Source organism: Mustelus asterias, chromosome 7 (assembly GCF_964213995.1).
Source record: "Mustelus asterias chromosome 7, sMusAst1.hap1.1, whole genome shotgun sequence".
Classification (NCBI taxonomy): domain Eukaryota; kingdom Metazoa; phylum Chordata; class Chondrichthyes; order Carcharhiniformes; family Triakidae; genus Mustelus; species Mustelus asterias.
The window spans coordinates 19,702,660-19,726,902 of record NC_135807.1 but is presented as its reverse complement, the minus strand read 5'-3'; the positions used below and the strand labels follow the sequence as shown (position 1 = coordinate 19,726,902).

Below are 24,243 nucleotides of genomic sequence, written 5' to 3'. Positions count from 1 at the left end.
CCAGCACTAGTTTCGGACTGTGGGAGGAAACTGGAGCACCCGGAGGAAACCCACGCAGACACGGGGAGAACATGCAAACCCCACCCAGACAGTGACCCAAGCCGGGAATCGAACCCGGGTCCCTGGCAGTGAGGCAGCAATGCTAACCACTGTGCCACCCTTGGGTCACGAGCTGGGATAATGTTGCGCTATCAGCTCCCTTCTCAGCCATGATCACTAATATTTACATTCCCATTCTCTTTTTGCCTATGACATTTTTATCAATTCCATCCACCCCCCCTCCCCTCACCCTAACAGTACCATGATCACCCTGTTTTCTATTCTCTTCAGCTCTGATGAAGAGTCATCCAGATTCGAAACGTTGGCTCTATTCTCTCTCCCCAGATGCCATAGGCAGACCTGCTGAGATTTTGCAGCGTATTCTGCTTTTGCTGTGTACGAGAGTGAGAGTGCTTTTCATCGCCGTCCCTATCATCGCGCACATCTTTGGAAAGCTGCTCCCGAAAGATTCCAGCAGTTACCTCTGCCTCAGTTTGCAAAATATCTTTCCTGCCAAAAGGTAATTGTAGTAACTGTTGCTGTGGCTCCCAGCGGAGTATTAATAAATGCAATCACATCAGTCTACCAGACAATAAAGCCCAAAGCCATAGATCTTGCTGCCAACCTGCAACCAGTACAATGAGCCGTTGACAACTCGTTAAATATTTAGTTCCTACTCATTAACAATGAGAACTTGGGAAACTTGCCACTATTTCTTCAGTTATAAAAGCAGATTAGCTGCCACAAGTCATATCAATCGCCACAATCTCCTAACTTGAGTCCATTGCCTTAATTGAGGAGGGATTTCTTACAGTTTTTGCCTTGGGGTTTTAATCCTTTACTTTTTGGCTTATCCCAGGAGAGTGCTTGGAGATTCAAAGTTTAAAGTTTACTTATTAGGCTTACATTAACAACTGCAATGAAGTTACTGTGAAAATCCCCTTGTCGCCACACTCTGGCGCCTGTTCGGGTGCACTGAGGGAGAATTTAGCAACTAACCAGCACGTCTTTCGGACTGTGGGAGGAAAACGGATTTCCCAAAGGCTTTCGATAAGACACCCAGGGATACGCTCCAGGGAAAAAAATCCCAGTCTATTCAGCCTCTCCTTATAACTCTATCCATCAAGTCCCGGTAGAATCCTAGTAAATCTCTGGTCCCTGACCCACACAGGCACCCGGTTAAACAATGTTCAAATCCTTGTTCTTATTTTCAAATCTCTCCATGAACTGGGTTTCCTCCCGGGAAACCCACGCAGACACGGGGAGAACGTGCAAACTCCACACAGACAGTGACCCAAGCCGGGAATCGAACCCAGGTCCCTGGCACTGTGAGGCAGCGGTGCTAACCACTGTGCCACCATCTCACCTTTTAAGTCATGGGCTGGGGTGAAGTTGTGCTACATGTTGGGTTGAGAGGGGCCTGATGGGCAGATTGGCCTCTCCCTGTCAGGTTTCACATATTCACTACAATCGCTCCCCCTCAGTCAGTGATCGTGGCGTTCTTCTCTGTCACCTTCCTCGGGGAGCTGAATCGGGTTGTACCTGGGCCTTCCACAAGAATTCAATGCCATTTGCAATTCGTAATTAATTGGGGGGAGATTGCCCAGATAAGGAGGGTGCAGTTCATGGAAAGATTTGAAAACAAGAACAAGGATTTGAATATTGTTTAACCGGGTGCCTGTGTGGGTCAGGGACCAAAGATTAACTCGGATTCTACCGGGACTTGATAGTTTCAGTTATAAGGAGAGGCTGGATAGACTGGGACTTTTTTCCCTGGAGGCGTAGGAGGCTTAGGGGTGATCTTATAGGGGTCTATAAAATAATGAGAGGCATAGATCAGCTAGATAGTCAATATCTTTTCCCAAAGGTAGGGGAGTCTAAAACTAGAGGGTATAGGTTTAAGGTGAGAGGGAATAGATACAAAAGTGTCCAGAGGGGCAATTCTTTCACACAGAGGATGGTGAGTGTCTGGAACAAGCTGCCAGAGGTAGTAGTAGAGGCGGGTACATTTTTGTGTTTTAAAAAGCTTTTAGACTGTTACATGGGTAACGTAATGTATCTAAATCCCTTTGTGGACTATTTGTGCCCTCTTGACAACTTACTTTGCCACCTAACTTTGTAGCCAATTTAGCAACCGCACTTTCAGTCCCTGCATCCAAGTTATTGATATAGAACATAGAACAGTACAGCACAGTACAGGCCCTTCGGCCCTTGATGTTGTGCCGAACTTTGTCCGAAACCAAGATCAAGCTATCCCACTCCCTATCATTCTGGTGTGCTCCATGCGCCTATCCAATAACCGCTTGAAAGTTCCTAAAGTGTCCGACTCCACTATCAAAGCAGGCAGTCTATTCCACACCCCAACCACTCTCTGAGTAAAGAACCTTCCTCGGACATTCCTCCTATATCTCACCATGAAGCTTATAGTTATGCCCCCTAGTAACAGTTACATCCACCCGAGGAAATAGTCTCTGAACGTCCACTCTACCTATCCCCCTCATCATCTTATAAGCCTCTATTAAGTCGCCTCTCATCCTCCTCCGCTCTAAAGAGAAAAGCCCTAGCTCCCTCAACCTTTCCTCATAAGACCTACCCTCCAAACCAGGCAGCATCCTGGTAAATCTTCTCTGCACTCTTTCCAATGCTTCCACATCCTTCTTATAGTGAGGTGACCAGAACTGCACACAATATTCCAAATGTGGTCTCACCAAGGTCCTGTCCAATTGCAGCATAACCCCATGGCCCTTAAACTCAAACCCCCTGTTAATAAACACTAACACACTATAGGCCTTCTTCACAGCTCTATCCACTTGAGTGGCAACCTTCAGAGATCTGTGGATATGAACCCCAAGATCTCTCTGTTCCTCCACATTTCTCAGAACCCTGCCGTTGACCCTGTAATCCACATTCAAATTTGTCCTACCAAAATGAATCACCTCGCACTTATCAGGGATATAGATTAGAAATAGATGAGGCCCCAGCATTGATTCCACTCCACAGTCTGCCAACCCAAAATGACCCATTTTTCTCTACTCTGCTTTCTATTAGCTAACCAATTCTCTATCCTTGCTCATATTTTATCCCTCCTTATTTTGTGAAGTTTTCTTTGAAGTGGGTATCTTATCTTATGGGAAATCCAAGATCACCACCTCGACAGGTTCTCCTTTACCCATCTTGCATGTCACGTCCTCAAAAGAAGTTAAGAAGTTCTGAAATGCCTGACCCTTTTCCAACTTTGGACAGAGGATGAACATTATTTGCTTTGCCAAGCGTTGCCATTTAGTCTGAGCGTGCGACAGGATTTATTTTGGTTTGAATTTACCTTCTTCTGTAAACGGCTGATCCCCGAGGTCAAACTAGCCACCTGTTCTTCTACCTTCGCGACGAGGGCACTTGTGTTCCATTCTTTCGACAGAGTAATCTGTGAGAAAACCAATAAATAGAATCACTTTGGAGACAGCCTCGGGTAGATCCACTAAATGGAATTTTGGTACATTTCAGTATGCCTGTCTCACGAGTGGACATTATAAGTTTCTGTTTTCTCCACAAACAAAAATGTTGTCATGAGCCTAAGAAGGCAACAAGAGTTCCTTAATATGTTTAAAACCAGTTATTCAGTATGCCATTCAATCTTGCTTCCAGGCAGTTGATGGAAATAATTGTTCAAGTTCCACAGGATCTCTGAGCTGGCTGCCCCCAGTCACCATCACTGTACACATTAACATCAGCGTGTGGACAGCACTCTGCAATGCACCACGTGGTGCGATCAACAGGATTCACACAACAAAGGAAAATCCGGGGGAACTTTTACGCCCCCTGGAGGAGGGGAGGGGGGGGGGGTCAGGGTTCTCCTTCCACGTGGCAATCCAGTGACCCCTGCTGACAAACATACATGTAACCATCACACAGGGAACTTCCTCTCTGGTTGAATAGCTTGCCAGCATGGGCTCAATGGGCTGAGTGGCCTCCTTTTATGTGGTAACCATTCTATCCTCTAATGTTCACAGACAGTAGCTGGAATTCTCCGGCCGTCCATGCTGGTGGGATTCGCCCCGTTCCCGCTGGCAGCGCCCCCCCCGCCCGTGGGTTTCCCGCCAGTGTGGGGTGACGGGGACCTGGGAATCCTGCCGCTAGCAAACAATGCGCCACCTTCCCTGGCGGCAAACCTGTGGCTCGGAGGCCGGAGAATCTCACCCAATGATCGGATACTTGGGTGGAAGATTGACTGGTTAGTGATGTGGAGAATAATATAGCTCAGCGGGCAAGTTGGAAAGAGAAAAACAAAATTACTCCATTTCAGAGGTGAAACTCCAGCAACATTATCACAAATTAAAATAATTATGTTTAAAAATGCAGCTTGTTACATTTCTACACGATTAATTTCACAATGCAGACCAGGGATCAAACAACACTGCTTCTGCTTCAGGCCAGATAATGTGCGGTACAAATTGCATTGGTGAAGTTCAGGTATGAAAGAAAGGAACATTTGCAGTTATAGATCACCTTTCGTGACTGCAACTGTCACATCACAGGCTGAAAAAGTAACGCTCAAGGTTAAAGTTAAATTATTAGTCACAAATAAGGCTTACATTAACATGAAATTCCCCTTGTCGCCACAGTCTGGCGCCTGGTTTGGCCAATGCATCTAACAAATACGTCTTTCAGGCTGTGGGAGGAAACCAGAGGAAACGCAGACACGGGGAGAACATGCAAAGTCCACACAGACAGTAGCCCAAGCTGGGAATCGAACCCGGGTCCCTGGCGCTGTGAGGCAGCAGTGCTAACCACTCATGCTGCCCACAAGTTACAAGTTACAGATTTAACTTCAAGAACAACGATGTTTAATCTGCCATGCTGGCTAACTCCCTATGCTATCTAACCTTCAGCATCCCCGGGTCAAGTGACCCTATATGTAGTCTGAGTATACCTTACAGTAACGTTACAGTACAGTTATCTGTGCACCTGCATAGTGTTCAATACTCAGGTCTACACACACACAATCAGCTATCATCATGACATCCCTCCGTATTTGACCACTAACATGTCCACGATGTTTCTGCTTACTACATAGAATCCCTACCGTACAGAAGGAGGCCATTCGGCCCATTGAGTCTGTACCGACCACAATCCCACCCAGGCCCTATTCCCTAACTCTCATTTACCCTGCTGATCCCCCTGACACTAGGGCCAATTTAGCATGGCCAATCAACCTAACCAGCACATCTTTGGCCTGTGGGAGGAAACCAGACCACCTGGAGGAAACCCACACATGTAGCTTAGATTCCCTCCCTTACTAAATATACAGCAATAAAATTTGGTAAACAAACTTAACAAATCATTATTTTGCTACCTCACTCCCTCCACCACCACAGTGGCAGAAATGTGTACTATCGACAAGATGCACTGCAGGATCTCACCAAGGCTCCTTAGGCAGCACCTTCCAAACTCACGACCACTACCATCTAGACGGACAAGGCAGCAGATACGTGGGGTCACCACCACCTGGAGGTTCCCCTCCAAGCCACTCACCATCCTGACTTGAAAATATATCACCGTTCCTTCAATGTCATTGGGTCAAAATCCTGAGAATCTCTCCCTAACAGCACCGTGGTATACCTACACCTCATGGAATGCAGCGATTCAAGAAGGCAGCTCACCACCACCTTCTCAAGGTAACTAGGGATGGGCAATAAATGCTGGCCAGCCAGCATCACCCACATGCTGTAAAATGATTTTTCTTAAAAAATCACCGAGAAATGAACTTCTTCATTATAAATGTCAGGTAAGTTCAGTACATCACAATCCAATATAGTCTTATGTTCAGTATTTCACTTTCTGGAACTGTTTTACTAAAATCATAGAATCCTGGCAGTGCAGAAGGAGGCCATTTGGCCCATCGAGCCTACACCGACCACAATCCCACCCAGGCCCTATTCCCATAACCCCATATATTTACCCTAGCTAGTCCACCTGACACAAACGGACAATCTATCATGGCCAGTCCACCTAACCAGCACATCTTTGGACGGTGGGAGGAAACTGGAGCACCCGGAGGAAACCCACGGGGAGAACATGCAGTACTCCACATAGACAGTGGCCCAAGCTGGGAATCGAACCCGGGTCCCTGGCGCTGTGAGGCATCAGTGCTAACCACTGTGCCACCGTGCTACTCTGTTGCATTCCTTGTGCTAATCATCGATATGTAATTCGATGTTCTTCAATCAATTGCTTTCTCATACATTTGCAAACACCACAAACAGCGATTGGCACACACAGACTTTGTGTTATGAACATATTCACAACATATAAAAGTTCACATCTAGGCACTTGCTTTGTGACAAGATTTGCTGTTTTTTAAATTTAAAATCCATTGTTTTAAATCTCAGATATTCGCTCAGAACTTGATTTCCAATTTCATGTCCTGTTACTAAATCACACAACAACATTCATGTCGCTCTGGTGGTCTCCTCTCGTGCTGTGGTCTGGCTGTTGTGTCAGGGACTCTGGTTATATTGTCATGATTGGAAAGTGGCACCATCACCCCTGGAACTGAAATTCTTCCCTGCGGATAGCAAGCTGTCTGCCTTCTATCAGCGTGGCCGACTTGGTCTTTTGGATTGCTGGATGTCATCTTTGCCTCGGGCCCGACATCTGGTTCATCTGTTGCTGTGTCTTTATCACCACGATACTTTCTGTTAGACAGTGTTCCTGCCGGCGACGGCATAATCACACCATTTCCCTCCTTGGCGATGAACTGTGTACACACAGCTTGGGGGAAAATGGTGTCCCCACCTTACGCAGACTCTCCCACCTCAGCAATACTTTATCTCCTGGCGCCACATCAGACTGCCGTGCCGTGGTGGCACAGTGGTTAGCACTGCTGCCTCACAGCTCCAGGGACCTGGGTTTGATTCCTGGCTTGAGTCACTGTCTGTGCCGAGTTTGCACGTGTTTGCATGGGTTTCCTCCCAAAGATGTGCAGGTTAGGTGCATTGGCCATGCTAAATTGCCCCTTAGTGTCCGGGATGTGTAGGTTAAAGGGATTAGTGGGGTAAATATATGGGGTTATGGGGATAGGGCCTGGGTGGGATTGCTGTTGGTGCAGACTCGATGGGCCAAATGGCCTCTTTCTGCACAGTCGCGATTCTATGTTTCTAACTCCCCGTCAGCATAAAACTTTGCAGCAGCCTTCTTCCCAGTATCATATCTTGAACCTCCTTGTATTATTTTGCCTCATGTGCAGACGGGCACTGTATCTTTAAGAATAAATGGCGCTTACTTCATCACAGCATCAGAGAGGCTGATGCAAGAGTAAGAGAGCCTCGGGGGCTCCATCTTGTAAACTCAACATCAACCAGTCAAGTGTCAGTGTCCAAGTCGGGTTGGCCAATCGGACCAGCATGCATATAGAATGTAGAACAGCACAGCACATTAACAGGCCCTTCGGCCCACGATGTTGTGCTGAACATGACACCAAATTAAACTAATCCCTTCTCCCTGCCCCTGCTCCATATCCCTCATTTCCTTGCATATTCACAGGTTTATTTAAAAGACCCTTTAAAGCCCCTATCCTATCTGCCTGCACCACCACCCCTGGCAGCGCATTCCAGACATCTACCGTCCTCTGTGTAAAAAACATCCCCCTCACATCTCTTTGAACTTTCCCCCTCTCAACTTCAGTGCATGCCCCCTAGTATCAGACATTTCAACTCTGGGAAATAATTCTGACTGTCAACCCTATCTATGACTCTCATCATTTTATAGACTTCTATCAGGTCTCCCCTCAGCCTCCGCCGCTCCAGAGAAAACAACCCTAGTTTGTCCAGCCTCTCCTTGTAGCTCATACCTGCTAATCCAGGCAGCATCCTGATAAACCTCTTCTGCACCCTCTCCAAAGCCTCCACATCCTTCCTACAATACTCTAAGTGCAGCCTCTAATATTCTAAGTACAATCAGTCTGTCTGGTTTTTTATACTAAATCAGTACGAGTAGCTCAGACACTATGGCTGGAATTTTACCATCCCACCCGCCACGGGAATCGGAGCGGTTGAGGGGTGGACCATGGAAAGGTCCGTTGCCCTCGGGTGGGATTTTACGGTTTTGGGATGAGCGAGGCTGTGAAATCCCACCCTACATGTTCCTGTGAGTTATATACTCCTGTAAATAGTTAACTTTGTTTGATAAACTTTTGATGTGATCTTTACTACCATCATAGAACCCCTACATTGCAGAAGCAGACCATTCAGCCCATCGAGTCTGTACCAACTTTCCGATGGAGCATCCCACCCAGACCCTATCCATGTAACCCCACGTATTTACCCCGCTAATCCCCCTAACCTACACATCTTGGGACACTAAAGGACATTTTAGCATGGCCAATCCACCTAATCCACACACCTATGGACTGTGGGAGGAAACCGGGACACCCTAAGGAAACTCACGCAGACATGGGGAGAACATACAAACTTCACACAGACTTGAACCCGTTCTTGACTCTCAGGAGAGCATAAAAACAATATCACATCACTCCTGATTGGTACTGATGTCCCTCAGCCCTGAAATCATGGTACATGTTTTGCAGCTTAGCTGGCTCTTTCCCATCGCAGTGTGTGGAGTTGCTCTATACATGGCCACAGCAATGCCCCCTTTCAACCTTTGCCCTCAGCCTGAGGAATCCTCATCTGTTTCTCTAAGGATTGCTCTTGTCGTTCCTCTTCCCCATTGGCTTGTGGAAATTTAGGGCTCTCTCCGTAGCGGTGTGACTGGCATGTAATCTGCAAAGGTCTATGAAATGAATTGCAGCCCATTATCTGAAGAGAGAGTGACTTGTAGACTGTGCCTTGCCAATATTTCATTCACTGCAGACACCATTTTCTTTGTTGTTGCAGACTTCATCACAACACACTCCTAGTCAGGGCTATAGTCAATCACCACTAGTGGATGTTGAATACACCACCTCCTGATGGAAGGGAAGGCCTAAGAAGTCAACTATACCCTCACATGGTCCAGCCAGTAACAATGTGCTGCGGACTGGCTCTGCTGAATTGGATCTGCAGAGAAGTTGACACCCATGATATGTTTTGACAAACTGCTCCACATTTTACTCCGTCCCTATCCACTATTGGTTTGTAAGTTTTGCTTAGTACCAGTCACTCCCAAGTGACCCTCATGAGCTAGCTTCACCAGTCTAGGCTGGAACATTTGTGGTACTATCAGTCTGCTGCCCCGAAGAACATACTTCCCATTTATGCACAGTTCATCTTGAATTCACCAGGGATGCAATTCTTCCAGTTTCCCACTTGGACTTTCAATCTAATGTCAAAGGACAAAGAACAGTACAGCACAGGAACAGGCCCATTGGCCCTCCAAGCCTGCACTGATCACATTTGTCCTATCTGGACCAACCATATATATCTCTCTATTCCCTAGCTAGCACTGCTGCCTCACAGCGCTAGGGACCTGGGTTCGATTTCCGGCTTGGGTCACTGTCTGTGCGGAGTTTGCACATTCTCCCCGTATCTGCGTGGGTTTCCTCCGGGTGCTCCTGTTTCTTCCCACAGTTGAAAGACGTGCTGGTTATGTGCATTGGCCATGCTGAATTCTCCCTCAGTGTGCCCGAACAGGCGCTGGAGTGTGGCGACTAGGGGATTTTCACAGTAACTTCATTGCATGTGTGAAAGTAAGCTTACTTGTGACACTAGTAAATAAATTTTAAACTTTCATGGAGTTCTGTATCTTTGTTTGACCAGTTAATGCGCACACTAGATTTTCATCATGCAGCAAAAAAAAAGCTTGGCGATTGTAAATGTTACGCCAAGTTGTGTTCAATCATTTTGGTAGAAAGGTGAAAGTTCAATCATACAGAGGTACAAGATGAGTCTACATTAGCAAATCCCTGAGAGCTCCAAGCTGTTTGTATTCAACATCCTCGAACACAGAGAGCTCCAGCTGTTCCACATTAACTGATTGCTGCATTTAAGACATTTATTCCGAGTGAAGATTGCTGCTCCTGTTGTCAGTCCCAGCGAACATCTGTCTTCATTTAACATTGAAACCCTTACGGACTTGACAACATCTGGTCTGTTCCACCGGTAGGATTTACCGCCCCTTCTGCGATATCGTTGTGAGTGAAAGTTTTCCAGAGTGAATAAGTGCCTAGTATTTCTTCCTCATCCTTAATCCTTGATAATACATGATTTACAGTAACGGCAACTGGCGAACTAGTCATTGAAATATTATAATGTGGAGAAGCCGGCGTTGGACTAGTGGGCGGCGGCGGGGGGCAGTTTGCACAGTAAGAAGTCTCACAATACCAGGTTAAAGTCTTTAAGCTGGTGTTGTGAGACTTCTTACTGAAATATTAACAAGCTATCAACAAAGATGATAAAAGGAACACTTTCAAACCTCATTATGCAGTGTTTTGCCAAGATTCCCATGTATTTGATTCAACATCTTGTCACAAAAGTTTGATTTGTGTGTAACGATTGTGGCTATTGCTGGATCTACTGTGAAATCCTCCCAGTCTGACTTACCTGCCTTATAATGGCCACCTAATTACCACACAAACACTGAAACATAACCAACCTGCTGTTGCTACACATAAACTAGCTCCAGAAACCTGTAAAGATCTGTAAGTTTTAAATTCTTGTCACAGTTTCATTATTAGCATGATGTCAAATCAGGGATTGTGTGTCAGTGATAGACTACAATCTAATATTGCATTTCCATGGAAAGAGTTTGGGGTCCATGGTTACCGAACCGAACATCTAAACAGTCATTCCCTTTGGTTTCATGGGTCCTCCAATATGTCCTTGTACATCATCAATGAAGCTTCTCTCTCGCCCCAGCAACCCTAAATATAGTCAGGGTTTCCTGGATGGGAATGGACTACTCTTCACATCTGTGTAAAAACCAGATGTTATCCTTGATCATAAACATCTGAAATTGGACATTCTATCACAGCCCTTTTGTACACTCCCAGCCAAGCATTATGTTCCGACATATAGAACATACACTGCTACAATATCAATCCATGACTCACTCAGAACATGTTTCAATTTATATTGTCGCAATTCAATTTAATTCAATTCCATTTCACTTTATTGTCCGCATGGAAATTCATTTTGGGTAAATTGCTCCTTATTCAAAAAATACCTCAAAATGAATAAAAATAAAAGAAAGATAACGAACCAATCACAATTTTAATTAAAATGTGGATTAAAAAACTATTCCAATGCATTCAGATAACCTATCAGTGAGTCATAGAAACTACAAGCAGGAGTAGGCCATTCGGCCCTTCGAGTCTATTCCTCCATTCTTTTTAGAACATAGAACATTACAGTGCAGTACAGGCCCTTCGGCCCTCGATGTTGCGCCGGCCTGTGAAACCAATCTAAAGCCCATCTAACCTACACTATTCCAATATCATCCATATGTTTATCCAATGACCATTTAAATGCCCTTAATGTTGGCGAGTCCACTACTGTTGCAGGCAGGGCATTCCTCGCCCTTACTACTCTCTGAGTAAAGAATCTACCTCTGACATCTGTCCTATATCTATCACCCCTCAATTTAAAGCTATGTCCCCTCGTGCTAGCCATCACCATCCGAGGAAAAAGACTCTCACTGTCCACCCTATCTAATCCTCTGATCATCTTGTATGCTCCATTAAGTCACCTCTTAACCTTCTTCTCTCTAACGAAAACAGCCTCAAGTCCCTCAGCCTTTCCTCATAAGACCTTCCCACCATACCAGGCAACATGCTGGTAAATCTTCTCTGCACCCTTTCCAATGCTTCCACGTCCTTCCTATAATGCGGCGACCAGAACTGTACGCAATACTCCAAGTGCGGCCGCAGCAGAGTTTTGATCATGGTTGATCGTCGAATTCAATATCTTGATTCCCCCTCTTCCTCCATATCCCTTGATCCCTTTAGCCTCAAGAGCTGTATTTAATTTCTTCTTGAAATCACACAATATCTTGGCCTCAATGACTTTCTAAGGTAGTGAATTTCAATCCAATGTAGTTAGTAACTATTTCAGTATCCCCATGAGGAACCTTCACGGGGACAATGAGATGGATGCAAGTATTGTGACATCAACACCTCTTGTGACCAAAAACATGACCACACTTGTACAGATCTTTTGCAATATCACACCCACATTTTCTATATGTGATATACATTCCAGTACTTGCAACAGCAGAAATCTTACCCTGCTGCTGTGTTACTATCAGCTCCATTCATTTAAATGGTATAATCAGACCATGGAGCTGAATAATGAGGGCTGTTCATCCTCCCCCGAAACAATGTCAGTGTGGAGCTGACACACTCCACCCAACCCATCCCGCAGCCATTAAGCTCTGCAGGGCTGATGAACAAGAGCTGAGAGGGACTTCACCCCTGACTTCACTTCCATCTTTTCCCAGTCCTGAGGAAAGGTCACAGACTTGAAACGTTGGCCGGGATTTTACCACCCCCAGGGCGGGCAAGGCCAGCAGGACGCCATTCTCCATTGGCCTCGGGCGGGATCTGACAAGCCTTGGGTGGGCGAGGTGATAAAATTCCAGTCCGCTTCTCTCTCCACCCACAACGCCATAACCTGCTGAGTATTTCCAACATTTTCTCTTCACATCCTATTAACTTAAAGCTGCTTTTTAAAAACTGGTCTCTTTGGAAGCACTGAAACATGATACTAACTGGGCAGGAACTTTGACTTCATCGCTCTGTAAAATATTCTGATCTGTGTTAAAGGTGTTTACGGTTGGCCTGACTGGAATGAAGCAATGCTGAAATATCTCACCTGGTATTGTTCTGTCCTGTTTTCTATGTCAGTGAAGAGATGATAGGGAGCCAGATCGAACCCTGTCAGGTTTAATGTCATCAAGATGGTTTCCAGGTTGCTGAGGTCAGCGAGCTGGAGCCCTGTGCAATCATCATCACAAGCTGGGGATGGGGGGAAACATCGAGAATCAAAAGCAAAGATACGTTATAAAATTCAAAAATCTACAACAGCTATCCCGTACTTCTGTGATAATTTTATTGCCCGATCATTTGAATGTGGGAGAGAGAGTTTTTCCAGCTTCAATGATTGTGCTGGCTGAGGTGAAAGTTATTTTTCTTTCCAAATGTAAAACAGCATCCTAAGTTATTGTAGAAGCACCAAATGATATTCGATACATGAAGGGTGATTCTGTGATTTGGCACATCCATGACCTCCTGAGAAAAAGTTTAATTTATTTGTGTCACATGTAGGCTTACAATGAAGTGAAAATCCCCTAGTCACCACACTCTGGCGCCCGTTCAGGTACATTGAGGAAGAATTTAGCATGACCAATGCACCTAACCAGCACATCCTTTAGACAGTGGGAGGAAACCTGAGCACCCGGAGGAAACCCACGCAGACATGGGGAGAACATGCGAACTCCACACAGACAGTGACCCAAGCTGGGAATCGAACCCAAGTCCCTGGCGCTGTGAGGTAGCAGTGTTAACCTACTGTGCCACCGTACCACCCCAGATTTATTCCCAGCAAGCATTGTTCCTCAATGGGAGAACTGGATTACTGAAGCAACTCGATAACGTGTTGGCACAATATTCCCTTCTCTGTCCGTTAATGGAGGGGTTCTCGAGATTTATTTTGAAACAGGACATTAATGATCTTAGGTCCTTCATATGCCACTCACTCGTCTTTCATCCTATGCTATAGAACATTCTCTGAAATCCCACCTGCTTTGAGAGTATCTTCACTGGCCTTGATGTCCAGGTAAGGTTTTGGCAATGTATTCAGAATAATGATCCTTCTGCCACTTTCAGATCCTGGAATTATTCTGCGCTTCCTGAGGAACTACCCCTGTAACAACCCCACCTCACCACATCTTCAACAATGTCTCACATCAGACCTGGCTTTTAAAGGTTTTACATTTAAGCTACAGGCAAATTTGCTTAACTAAATGAACAAACAAATAAGTAACATGAAACAGATATATATTTGCAGTGGATATCCTTTGAACTTTCTATTATTAGACAAACATTAAAAAGCCGTAATCTAAATGCAAAACATTCTTTGGAAACAACCATTTTTAGTGTTTTCTTTCTATCTCTTTTTGACCACTTCCAGAGCTGTGCTAGCCTTTCCTAACAGACTCAATAGCCCCAAGTTTAACAGAACCTGCCTGGTGACAACATGATGGGTTTGGGGTGAGGGTCTGTTCTAAAACCTGCTTGAGATAGTTGCCCTCCAACAGGGTTCAAGGTTGAGTAAAATTGGATGGATTGCAAAATGGGCTCAAGACTGGAATCTTCCTTCCTGCTGATCGGGAATAGTCAAAATTGGGACCAAAAGGTTCAGCTCACCACAGTTCCTTCAAAATTCCGGAATGATTGTTAACCAATTTCCAAACTAACTGGTTCTCGTGAACAGAACTGTATGGATCGAAAGTGGTCACCTTCCCAACCTTTGCAGACAAGTGATTGAACCTGCAACTGCATTAAGATTCTGACCGCAGGTAGCCATTTGAAAAGAACTAATCGGGGGATAAATCTGACGCTGGTTCATCAGCTCTTTATGAATATCCCCCAGTTTTCATTCTCTCTTTGTTGTTGATGCAGACTCGATGGGCTGAATGGCCTCCTTATGTACTGAAGGGATTCTATGATTCTATATTGGCCGGAGTCAAAATGACCTCCCATGGGATGGCTGACTGAATTAAAAGAACTGATTCAATTTTTCCAGACAATTTTGGAAAAGGAAAATAAAACTGCATTCCTGCATTTAAATCACCTTGTGCACAATAATCAGCAGCCTGTTATTTCTTCGAGGAAGAAAAAGATTTTGCCTGTGGAGAGAGGACACTGATGCAGAACCTCCATATTCATACAGGTGGCACAGTGGTACAGTGGTTAGCACTGCTGCCTCACAGCTCCAGCGACCTGGGTTCGATTCCCGGCTTGGGTCACTGTCTATGTGGAGTTTGCACATTCTCCCCATGTCTGTGGGGGTTTCCTCCAGGTGCTCCGATTTCCTCCCACTGCCTGAAAGACGTGCTGGTTAAGTGCATTGACCCGAACGGGCGCCAGAGTGTGGTGACTCGGGGAATTTCACAGCAACTTCATTGCAGTGTTAATGTAAGCCTACTTGTGACTAACAAATAAACTTTACTTTTATGTCTCCTCAGTAACCAACAGAGAAATAAAAACAATGTTTCCAGCCGCAGTCTCTGTACAGGCGTGTGCCCATCTCTCCTACCCAAGTACCGATGTGCACACAGCAGTCTGCAGAAAGGCATCTGCAATTTCAAAAATTGTACCTTTGATCTGTCTACTAATATCAGTAATCTCGTCTCAGACCGTTCTCTTCTAAATTACCCAATCTCCCCTCCTTCTCAGTTTGTACATCATGATAACGACTGGGGGGGCAGTCGTATAATATCACTGTATAACAATACCACTGTATTGTTGCTGGACCGGTAATCCAGAGACCCAGGGTGATGCTCTGGGGACCTGGGTTCAATCCCACCCACAGTAGTTGGTGAAATTTGAATTCAATACAAATCTGAAATTAAAAATCTGCTGATGACCACAAAACCATTGTCGATTATCGTCAAAACCCATCCGGTTCACATCCGGGAGGAAATCTGCCATCCTTGCTTGGTTTGGCCTACATGTGACTTCAGAGCCACAGCAATGTGGTTGACTCTCAAATGCCCACAGGGATGGGTAATAAATGTCAGGGACGCCCACATCCCGTAATAAATAGAAAAAAAAGGTGATTGTGCAACATGATTTTCAACGTGAATGCAGAACCTCCTCCCCGGTAGCACGTGCAAGCCTGCTGTGATCATTTGTAACACCTCAGCATCGGCATAAAACTTCTGACGGTTTGAACAAAATTGCTCAGTGGAAGAGTTTTGGATAAATGCATTAACCGAGATGCTATTGACATTGAAGGATGGAATTTCAACTCGAAGCAGCATCGAGTACTCCAAAGGCTGGCAGCAATGAGTTTTACACGGCACAGTTATTGAAATGGGCCTGTTACTGAGTAAAGTAAGCTAATTTCCATACCCACCCTGTCTCATACAGCACTCAGTCATAGTCAGATTACTCAATGACTTCCAATCTTTCATTTGGGCTCTTAAATTATTCCCGATGCTACCACACAGAGCGAGGTTATTTGGTTCATCGTTCCTACGCTGGTGTTTTAAAGGAGCTCTCCAATTAGTCAGTTAACCACATTCCTATTCGTTCCACTCCCTGACTCTTCATAGCTCTGCAAACGTTTGCTTTGGTTGCTAAATCTAGACTGGGATGGGAGGGCATCGGTGAAGCATCAGAAAACAGCCATTCCTCTTCGCAAAGAGTTAGTGCCCTTTGGAATAGATTAACAAATACTCCCCCAAAAGGCCACAGGGCAGCATGGTGACACAGTGGTTAGCGCTGCTGCCTCACAGCGCCAGGGACCTGGGTTCAATTCCCGGCTTGGGTCACTGTCTGTGTGGAGTTTGCACGTTCTCCCCGTGTCTGCGTGGGTTTCCTCCGGGTGCTCCAGTTTCCTCCCACAGTCCGAAAGACATGCTGGTTCAGTGCATTGGCCATGCTAAATTCTCCCTCAGTGTACCCAAACAGACCCCGGAGTGTGGCAACGAGGGGATTTTCACAGTAACTTCAATGCGGTGTTAATGTAAGCCTACTTGTGACACAAATAAATAAAATTTTAAACTTTTAAGAGTTCACTCATAGCATCCCCTTTAAAGATTTTTTGCTGTGAATTTACACCAAAAAAGAACGAACTTTAACGTGATTATGGATATACATACATATGCATTCGCTCTCGACCAGAACGTGTTTAGCTTCACATTGATCGCAGAGATGACCTGTTACACCTGATTTACAAACACAGCGGCCCATTAAAGAATCGCAGTTACTGTGTGCAGAGCCCCTCGGGTTACATTCACACCGTTGGCACCGACCGCCTGCAGCTCGCGGGTTACCATAGTAACCAGGAGCACACCTAGAACGTGGGAAAAAAACGAAAAAACAAACCGCCGTTTAATGACAGTACTTTGATTATCAGATATCTTTCTGTTTCCAAAACTTTAAAACAGGATTGCACGTGGGTGGCACGGTGGCACAGTGGTTAGCACTGCCGCCTCACAGCGTCAGGGACCTGGGTTCGATTCCCGGCTTGGGTCACTGTCTGTGTGGAGTTTGCATGTTCTTCCTGTGTCTGCGTGGGCTTCCTCCGGGTGCTCCGGTTTCCTCCCACAGTCCGAAACATGTGCTAGTTAAGTGCATTGGCCATGCTAAATTCTCCCTCAGTGTACCCGAACAGGCCCCAGAGTGTGGCAACTCGGGGATTTTCACAGCAACTTCACTGTGGTGTTAATGTAAGCCTACTTCAGATATAATCCCTACAGTGCAGAAGGAGGCCATTTGGCCCATCGAGTCTGCACTGACCACAATCCCACCCAGGCCCTATCCCCATAACCCCACATATTTACCCTGCTAATCTCCTGACACTAAGGGGCAATTTAGCATGGCCAATCAACCTAACCCACACATCTTTGGAGTGTAGGAGGAAACCGGGGCACCCGGAGGAAACCCATGCAGACACGGGGAGAACGTGCAAACTCCACATAGACAGTGACCCGAGGCAGGAATTGAACCTGGGTCCCTGGCGCTGTGAGGCAGCAGTGCTAACCACTGTGCCACCATGCTGCCCTTGGCCTACTTGTGACAGCAACAAATAAACTTTAAATTTAAGAGGACGAATTTGTTTAACGAGATCATTCTAGCAGTCCCTCTGTAAAACATATTTCCAATTACCTTCTACACGAGCTGCAGAAGAGGTAATTGTCCTGGGTCGACTGAGAGTTGGTCATTAAACTATATTGCTAGATACTTATTAATGCAGGACATTTTCATTGTGAAATAATATTCCAATCAATGTTGATTTACGCTGCCATCCAAAGTCTGTGAAGGTTTCTAAAATTCGGAGCAATGATGGTATTCCAGGTAATAACCAAACCCACCTTTCACAGTACTGTCCTTCATACCCAGGCAAGCAGGAGTTACAGCGGAAATCATTCACACCCTCTAATACACATGTGGGGCTAAAGCTGATGGGGGAATGGGAAAAGAAATAAGATGTTGAGACAGAACAATGGATCAGGCAGGTATTTACAGGAGTTACAAGCCCTGGGTGAACTATTCAGAGTAAAATCGAGAATAAAGCAGCGTGGTTATAAATCAGAACAAAATGCAGCGCCTGCCAGGAATCTCAAATAAAAAAATTAAAAGATGAAAAACATGTCATTATTAAGCCAAACGTCATTAATGAACAAGAAGCAAAGGCTCGCCTCCGAGAAGTAACGAAGACTACCCTCTCCAAAGAATTCATAGACTACGTGCGACATATGATTGAGAACCACAAGGACAATTAATTACAAGGCAAGGGCGAGAGATGAGGTAAGTTATTAGCAGGACACACCGAGGCAGGTCAAGCAAAAAACTGAATCTTCTAAATCAGAACGTGCTGGAAAACTCAGCGATGTCCTTGGAGAGGGAGGCAGGGGCTGGAATTCTCCAATCTCTTTCACCCCGCCACTGCTGCCAGTGAGAAGGGAGCCAAAACTCCATCCACTGCAGCGGGACTGGAGAATCCCAGCTGCAGGCGGGATCGGAGGTTTCCGGCCAACGTTTTGGGTCAAATGTGACTCTTCTCCTTGTTATAAATAATTATGGAATCGTGGGTGTACCGCTCATTCGCAACCGCACGAAAACATCACATTGATCTGTATGCGTATCTGTAGAGTATGTTTGCATTCACTGCCATCCAGGCAAGGATGGCAGATGTTGGAGAAAACCACCACCCACAAGTTCCCATCCAAGCCACTCGTACCACCCTGGCTTCGAACTATATCACCGGTCCTTCACCGTCACTGGGTCAAAATGCTGGAACTCCCTCCCTAACAGCACTTCTTCAAAAAGCTCCACCAGGTTAGTGAGGCATGACCTCCCTCTCACAAAACCATGCTGACTGTTGTTAATGAGTTTATTCCTTTCTAAATGCGCATACATCCTATCTCTAAGAATCTTCTCCAACAACTTCCCCACCACGGACGTCAAGCTCACCGGCCTATAATTACCTGGGTTATCCTTCCTACCCTTCTTAAATAATGGGACCACATTAGCTATCCTCCAATCCTCTGGGACGTCACCTGTGTCCAGTGACGAGACAAAGATTTGCGTCAGAGGCCCAGCGATTTCATCTCTCGTCTCCCTGAGCAGCCTTGGATAGATTCCATCAGGCCCTGAGGATTTGTCAGTCTTGGGTGTACCTACACCAAAGCAGTTCAAGAAGCCGCCTCACCACCACCTTCTGAAGAGTAATTAGGGATGGGCAATAAATGCTGGTCTGGCTGGGGCCACACTCACGTCCCATGAAATAATTTTTTTAAGACTTTTATTTTGGAACATAATTATCTCTCAGCAGGTGCTTGAGAAAATAGGGGTAAATTTACCTTTGGCCACGAGTGTAAAATGGGCAATATCAATTTAACTCCCATTACACATCCCATCTCATTCTTTGGCATTGCCTTGCTACAGAAGTACAGCCTCTCCAATTCTGTTCTTGTGTCAAATGGAAATCTCCGATTTTAATACCCCATTCATCCATCCCTTCACTTGGAAATCCCGAGAGGCCTGTTGAGACATTTTTCTGATTCCCCCCCTCACCACAGCCCTTTCTTTCCATTTCCTACCTGTCCAACCATCTCAAAGTTGTGCACAGGAACCGTAATGGAGGCACACTCTCCCTGCCTTCGGGACAAGAGAAGAAAATCCTTTGAAAACAAGAGACGCGTGTGGCTCTACGTTACCTGCCGGAATCGGACCTGGGACAGGCACAAAAAGAGCAGTCAGCGATGGATCCATTGACTCTGCCGTAATATCCTGAGGCACACAGCTCACAGTGATCACCCATTGTGTGGTCTCGACAACTCTGGTTTTGAGAAACAGAAAATTGTAAACAGGTGAGCCTCACTCGGAGGGGGAAGGGGTAATAGAGTCATAGAGGTTTACAGCATGGAAACAGGCCCTTTGGCCCAACTTGCCCATGCCACCTTTGCTTTTAACAACTAAGCTCGTCCCAATTGCCCGCATTTGGCCCATATCCCTCTATACCCATCTTACTCATGTACCTGTCTAAATGCTTTTTAAAAGACAAAATTGTACCCGCCTCTACTACTACCCCAGGCAGCTTGTTCCAGACACCCACCACCCGCTGTGTGAAAAAATTGCCCCACTGGACTCTTTTCTATCTCTCCCCTCTCACCTTAAACCTATGCCCTCTAGTTTTAGACTCCCCTACCTTTGGGAAAAGATGTTGACTATCTAACTGATATATGGGTAAGAATAATACAGTTAACCCAATTAAGAATGGTGTCAGCTAACCAAATCTATACTTAGAAGCCTGTCATCACTTGGCGCCACAGTGAGTCTGAATGGAGAGTTCAAAGCAACTAAGATGTGAACAACAGTTTAAAGTTTTTTAAAGTTTAAAGTTTTAAAATTAGTGTCATAAGTCGGCTTACATTAGCACTGCAATGAAGTTACTGTGAAAATCCCCTAGTTGCCACACTCCGGCGCCTGTTCGGGTACACTGAGGGAGAATTTAGCATGATCAATGCACCTAACCAGCACATCTTTCGGACTGCGGGAGGAAACCGGAGCACCCGGAGGAAACCCACGCAGACACGGGGAGAATGTGCAAACTGCACACAGACAGTGATGCAAGCCGGGGATCGAACCCAGAGTCCCAGGCGCTGTGCGGCAGCAGTGCTAATCATTGTGCCACTGTGGGTTCCTTTTCTCACGCTCAATAAATGAAATCGTGTGGGTTTACTGCCTACAAGAGGGGAGATGGTGGTGTAGTGGTAATATTACTGAACTCGTAATCCAGATGCTCAGGCTAATGGTCTGTGGATATGAGTTCAAATCCCACTACGGCAGCTGGTAGAATTTAAATTCAATTAATGAAACATAACGTGGGAGTAAAAGCTGCTCTCAATAAAGATGATGGTCATTGATTCATCTGGTTCTCTAATGCTCTTTAGGGAAGGAAACCTGCCATCCTTGCCTGGTCTGACCCACATGTGACTCCACATTCACAGTAACATGGTTGACTCACAAATGGCTGAGAAATCAAGTTCAATTGGGGATGGGTAACAAACGCTGGCCTATTTTTCTCTTTATCCATTTACAGGATGTGGGCATCGCTGGCTGCGCCAGCATTTACTGCCCATCTCTAACTACCCTCCATTTCAGAGGCCATCTCAGAGTCAACCACATTGCTGTGGCTCTGGAGTCACATGTAGACCAGACCAGGAAGGGACGGCACATTTCCTTCCCTAAGGGACAGTAGTGAACCAGGTGGGTTTTTCTGACAATCGGCAATGGTTTCATGGGCATCATTAGAGGGGCTCGTCATGGGAATTGCAGTGGCCGAGGGGCGGACCATGGAAAGGTCCGCTGACCTCGGGTGGGATTTTCTGGTTTCAGGTGAGTGCGGCCAGAAAATCCCACCCGGATTTTTAAATTTCAGATTTTTATTGAACTCAAATTTCACCATCTGCTGTGATGGGATTCGAACCCGGGTCCCTGGATCCTGTCGTAATAATCTTGATTATGAGTCCAATGGCAGTACCACTACGCCATTGCCTCCCCTCCTTAGGATCACAGAATCATACAGTGCAGAAGGAAGCCATTCGGCCCACCGAGTCTGCACCGACCACAATCCCACCCAGGCCCCACCCCCACCACCCCATGCATTTACCCTAGCTAATCCGCCTGACACTCAGGGGCAATTCAGCATGGCCAATCCATCTAACCCTCACACTGTGGGAGGAAACCGGAGCACCCGGAGAAAACCCACACAGGCATGGGGAAAATGTGCAAACTCCGGACAGATAGTGACCCGTGCCGGGAATTGAACCCGGATCCCTGACGCTGTGAGGCAGCAGTGCTAACTACTGTGCCAACTTGCCACCCATGATGCCCTTATTCCAATGTTGATCCCCAAAATATGGCAGACGGCCGACAGGAGTCGGCTAATAACCTCTGACCCTGTGAAGTTATTTGGAGGAGGATAGTTGTTGTCTGTCCAGAGCTGGCTAACTGGCTGCAGAAACAGCAAAGGTGAGCAGGACTGAAGAATATTTAATTCCAATAGGTTAATTTAAGAGTTGGGTCTAATCACACGTACAATAATCATTTTCCTAATTAAAAGATTATTTACCAGCCCAACATTTCTCTACGAAAGGAGTTTAGCTACCCCCATGCCATCTGAGTTAATTCAGTAAGAAGTTTAACAACACCAGGTTAAAGTCCAACAGGTTTATTTGGCAGCAAAAGCCACACAAGCTTTCGGAGCTCCAAGCCCCTTCTTCAGGTGCACCTAGGAAGGGGCTTGGAGCTCCGAAAGCTTGTGTGGCTTTTGCTACCAAATAAACCTGATGGACTTTAACCTGTTGTTGTTAAACTTCTTACTGTGTTTACCCCAGTCCAACGCCGGCATCTCCACATCTGAGTTAATTACCAGGCTTTGAGAGCTTTTCATTACTAAAAATGAAGAATTACTATATCAGACCTTTATTGCACTGCGTGTGCTTAACACTGATCAACACAAGATTAACAAGTGGGAATCTAGCATGCAGAATATTAAATCAGAAATTGTTGCCATTTCCTGCTAAAATAGCTGTTCTAAAATTAAAGTTAATAGTTAATTTTGGTGCCCTGAAGGGCAGGTTCCTGCCATATATCTCAAAAGGAATAATTAATTTTAGAGCCTTTAAATTTGGCTTCACCAAAAAACTGCCGCAGATCGATCTATGATTGTAAATGGGAGAGGTACTCGGGGATGTCAGAACATGTACAAAATATATCGGCAAAATAATTTGCGATTTAGCATCAGGTTTGCCATGTGGCTTGGTGTTCAGAATTGCTATGGTGGTAATTCTACTGAATTACTGCATATAAAATAAAAATAAAATTATGTGGAGGGGTGAGGTCTCCATCAGTTAAGAATTGTATCATCTCCTGTGGTACTAAGTCAGGCTCCAGATTCAGAAACATAGCAACATAGAAAATAGGAGCAAGAGGGCGGTACGGTGGCGCAGTGGTCAGCACTGCTGCCTCACAGCTCCAGGGACCCGGGTTCAATTCCGACCTTGGGTCACTGTCTGTGTGGTGTCTGCACGTTCTCCCCCTGCCTGCGTGGGTTTCCTCCGGGTGCTCCGGTTTCCTCCCACAGTCCAAAGATGTGCGGGTTAGGCCGATTGGCCATGCTAAATTGACCCTAGCGTCAGGTGGATTAGCAGGTTAAATTAGTGGGGTTACGGGAATGGGGCCTCCGTGGGATTGTGGTCCCACACAGATTCGATGGGCTGAATGGCCTCCTTCTGCACAGTAGGGATTCTATGATTTAGCCCCTCGAGCCTGCTGCACCATTCAATATGACCATGGCTGATCCTCTATCTCTTTATTCCCTGATCAGTGCTGAGCCTTTTTATGCCAACATACGTCCTCCAGGGGAAAGTCCCCGGGGAATGTGGGAACCAGAATCCCACTCTCAAACCCTTCCGGAAAGAAAGCATGTTTGGCTGTTTGGGATTTGATTTAGCCTTGAGAGTTCATCGACACTGACCAGCCCAATTGAAAGATGAGGACGGTCAGTGGATAAAAGGGTAGCAGGAACTCCCTCCTTAATATCAGGGTGTTAGCTGAGCCACAATGTTGTATAACTGGAGCACAAAAGTCAAGGCTGACAGTTTATTGCCCTACTGAGGGAGTGCTTCGCTGTCAGACATGCTGGGTGGAATTTTCCTGTCCCGCCTGCCACAGGAATCGTAGCGGGTGGGGGCAGACTATACAAAATTCCTCGAGTGGGAATTTCCAGCCTTGGGATGAGCGCGGCCGGAAAATCCTGCCTGCTATCTCTTGGATGAAATATTAAATCATGGCCCTGCCTGCTCTCTCTGCTGGGTGTAAAGGCTACCATAGCACTATGCTGAAGAAGGACGCAGGAGTTATTCCTGATGTCACCAACATCACTTATCCATCAGCTAACATCACTAAAAGTGGGTAATCTGGTCATTACTTCATTGCTGTTTGTGACAGTTTTCTGAGTGCAATTTGGCCCCTACGTT

General features: G+C 45.8%; 1 protein-coding gene across 1 annotated transcript in view; it reads right to left on the bottom strand.

Moving 5' to 3' along the window:
- lama1 (laminin, alpha 1) overlaps window positions 1-24,243 on the bottom strand; it is a 288,354-nt gene that overhangs the window by 92,489 nt on the left and 171,622 nt on the right. Inside the window, exons 31-36 of the mRNA XM_078216990.1 lie at window positions 19,918-20,039; window positions 18,070-18,156; window positions 16,855-17,048; window positions 12,840-12,982; window positions 6,644-6,793; window positions 3,362-3,460 (exon numbers count right to left, since the gene is read on the bottom strand). Coding sequence (XP_078073116.1) covers window positions 3,362-3,460; window positions 6,644-6,793; window positions 12,840-12,982; window positions 16,855-17,048; window positions 18,070-18,156; window positions 19,918-20,039 — 795 coding nt within the window. The remainder of the gene's footprint in view (window positions 1-3,361; window positions 3,461-6,643; window positions 6,794-12,839; window positions 12,983-16,854; window positions 17,049-18,069; window positions 18,157-19,917; window positions 20,040-24,243) is intronic.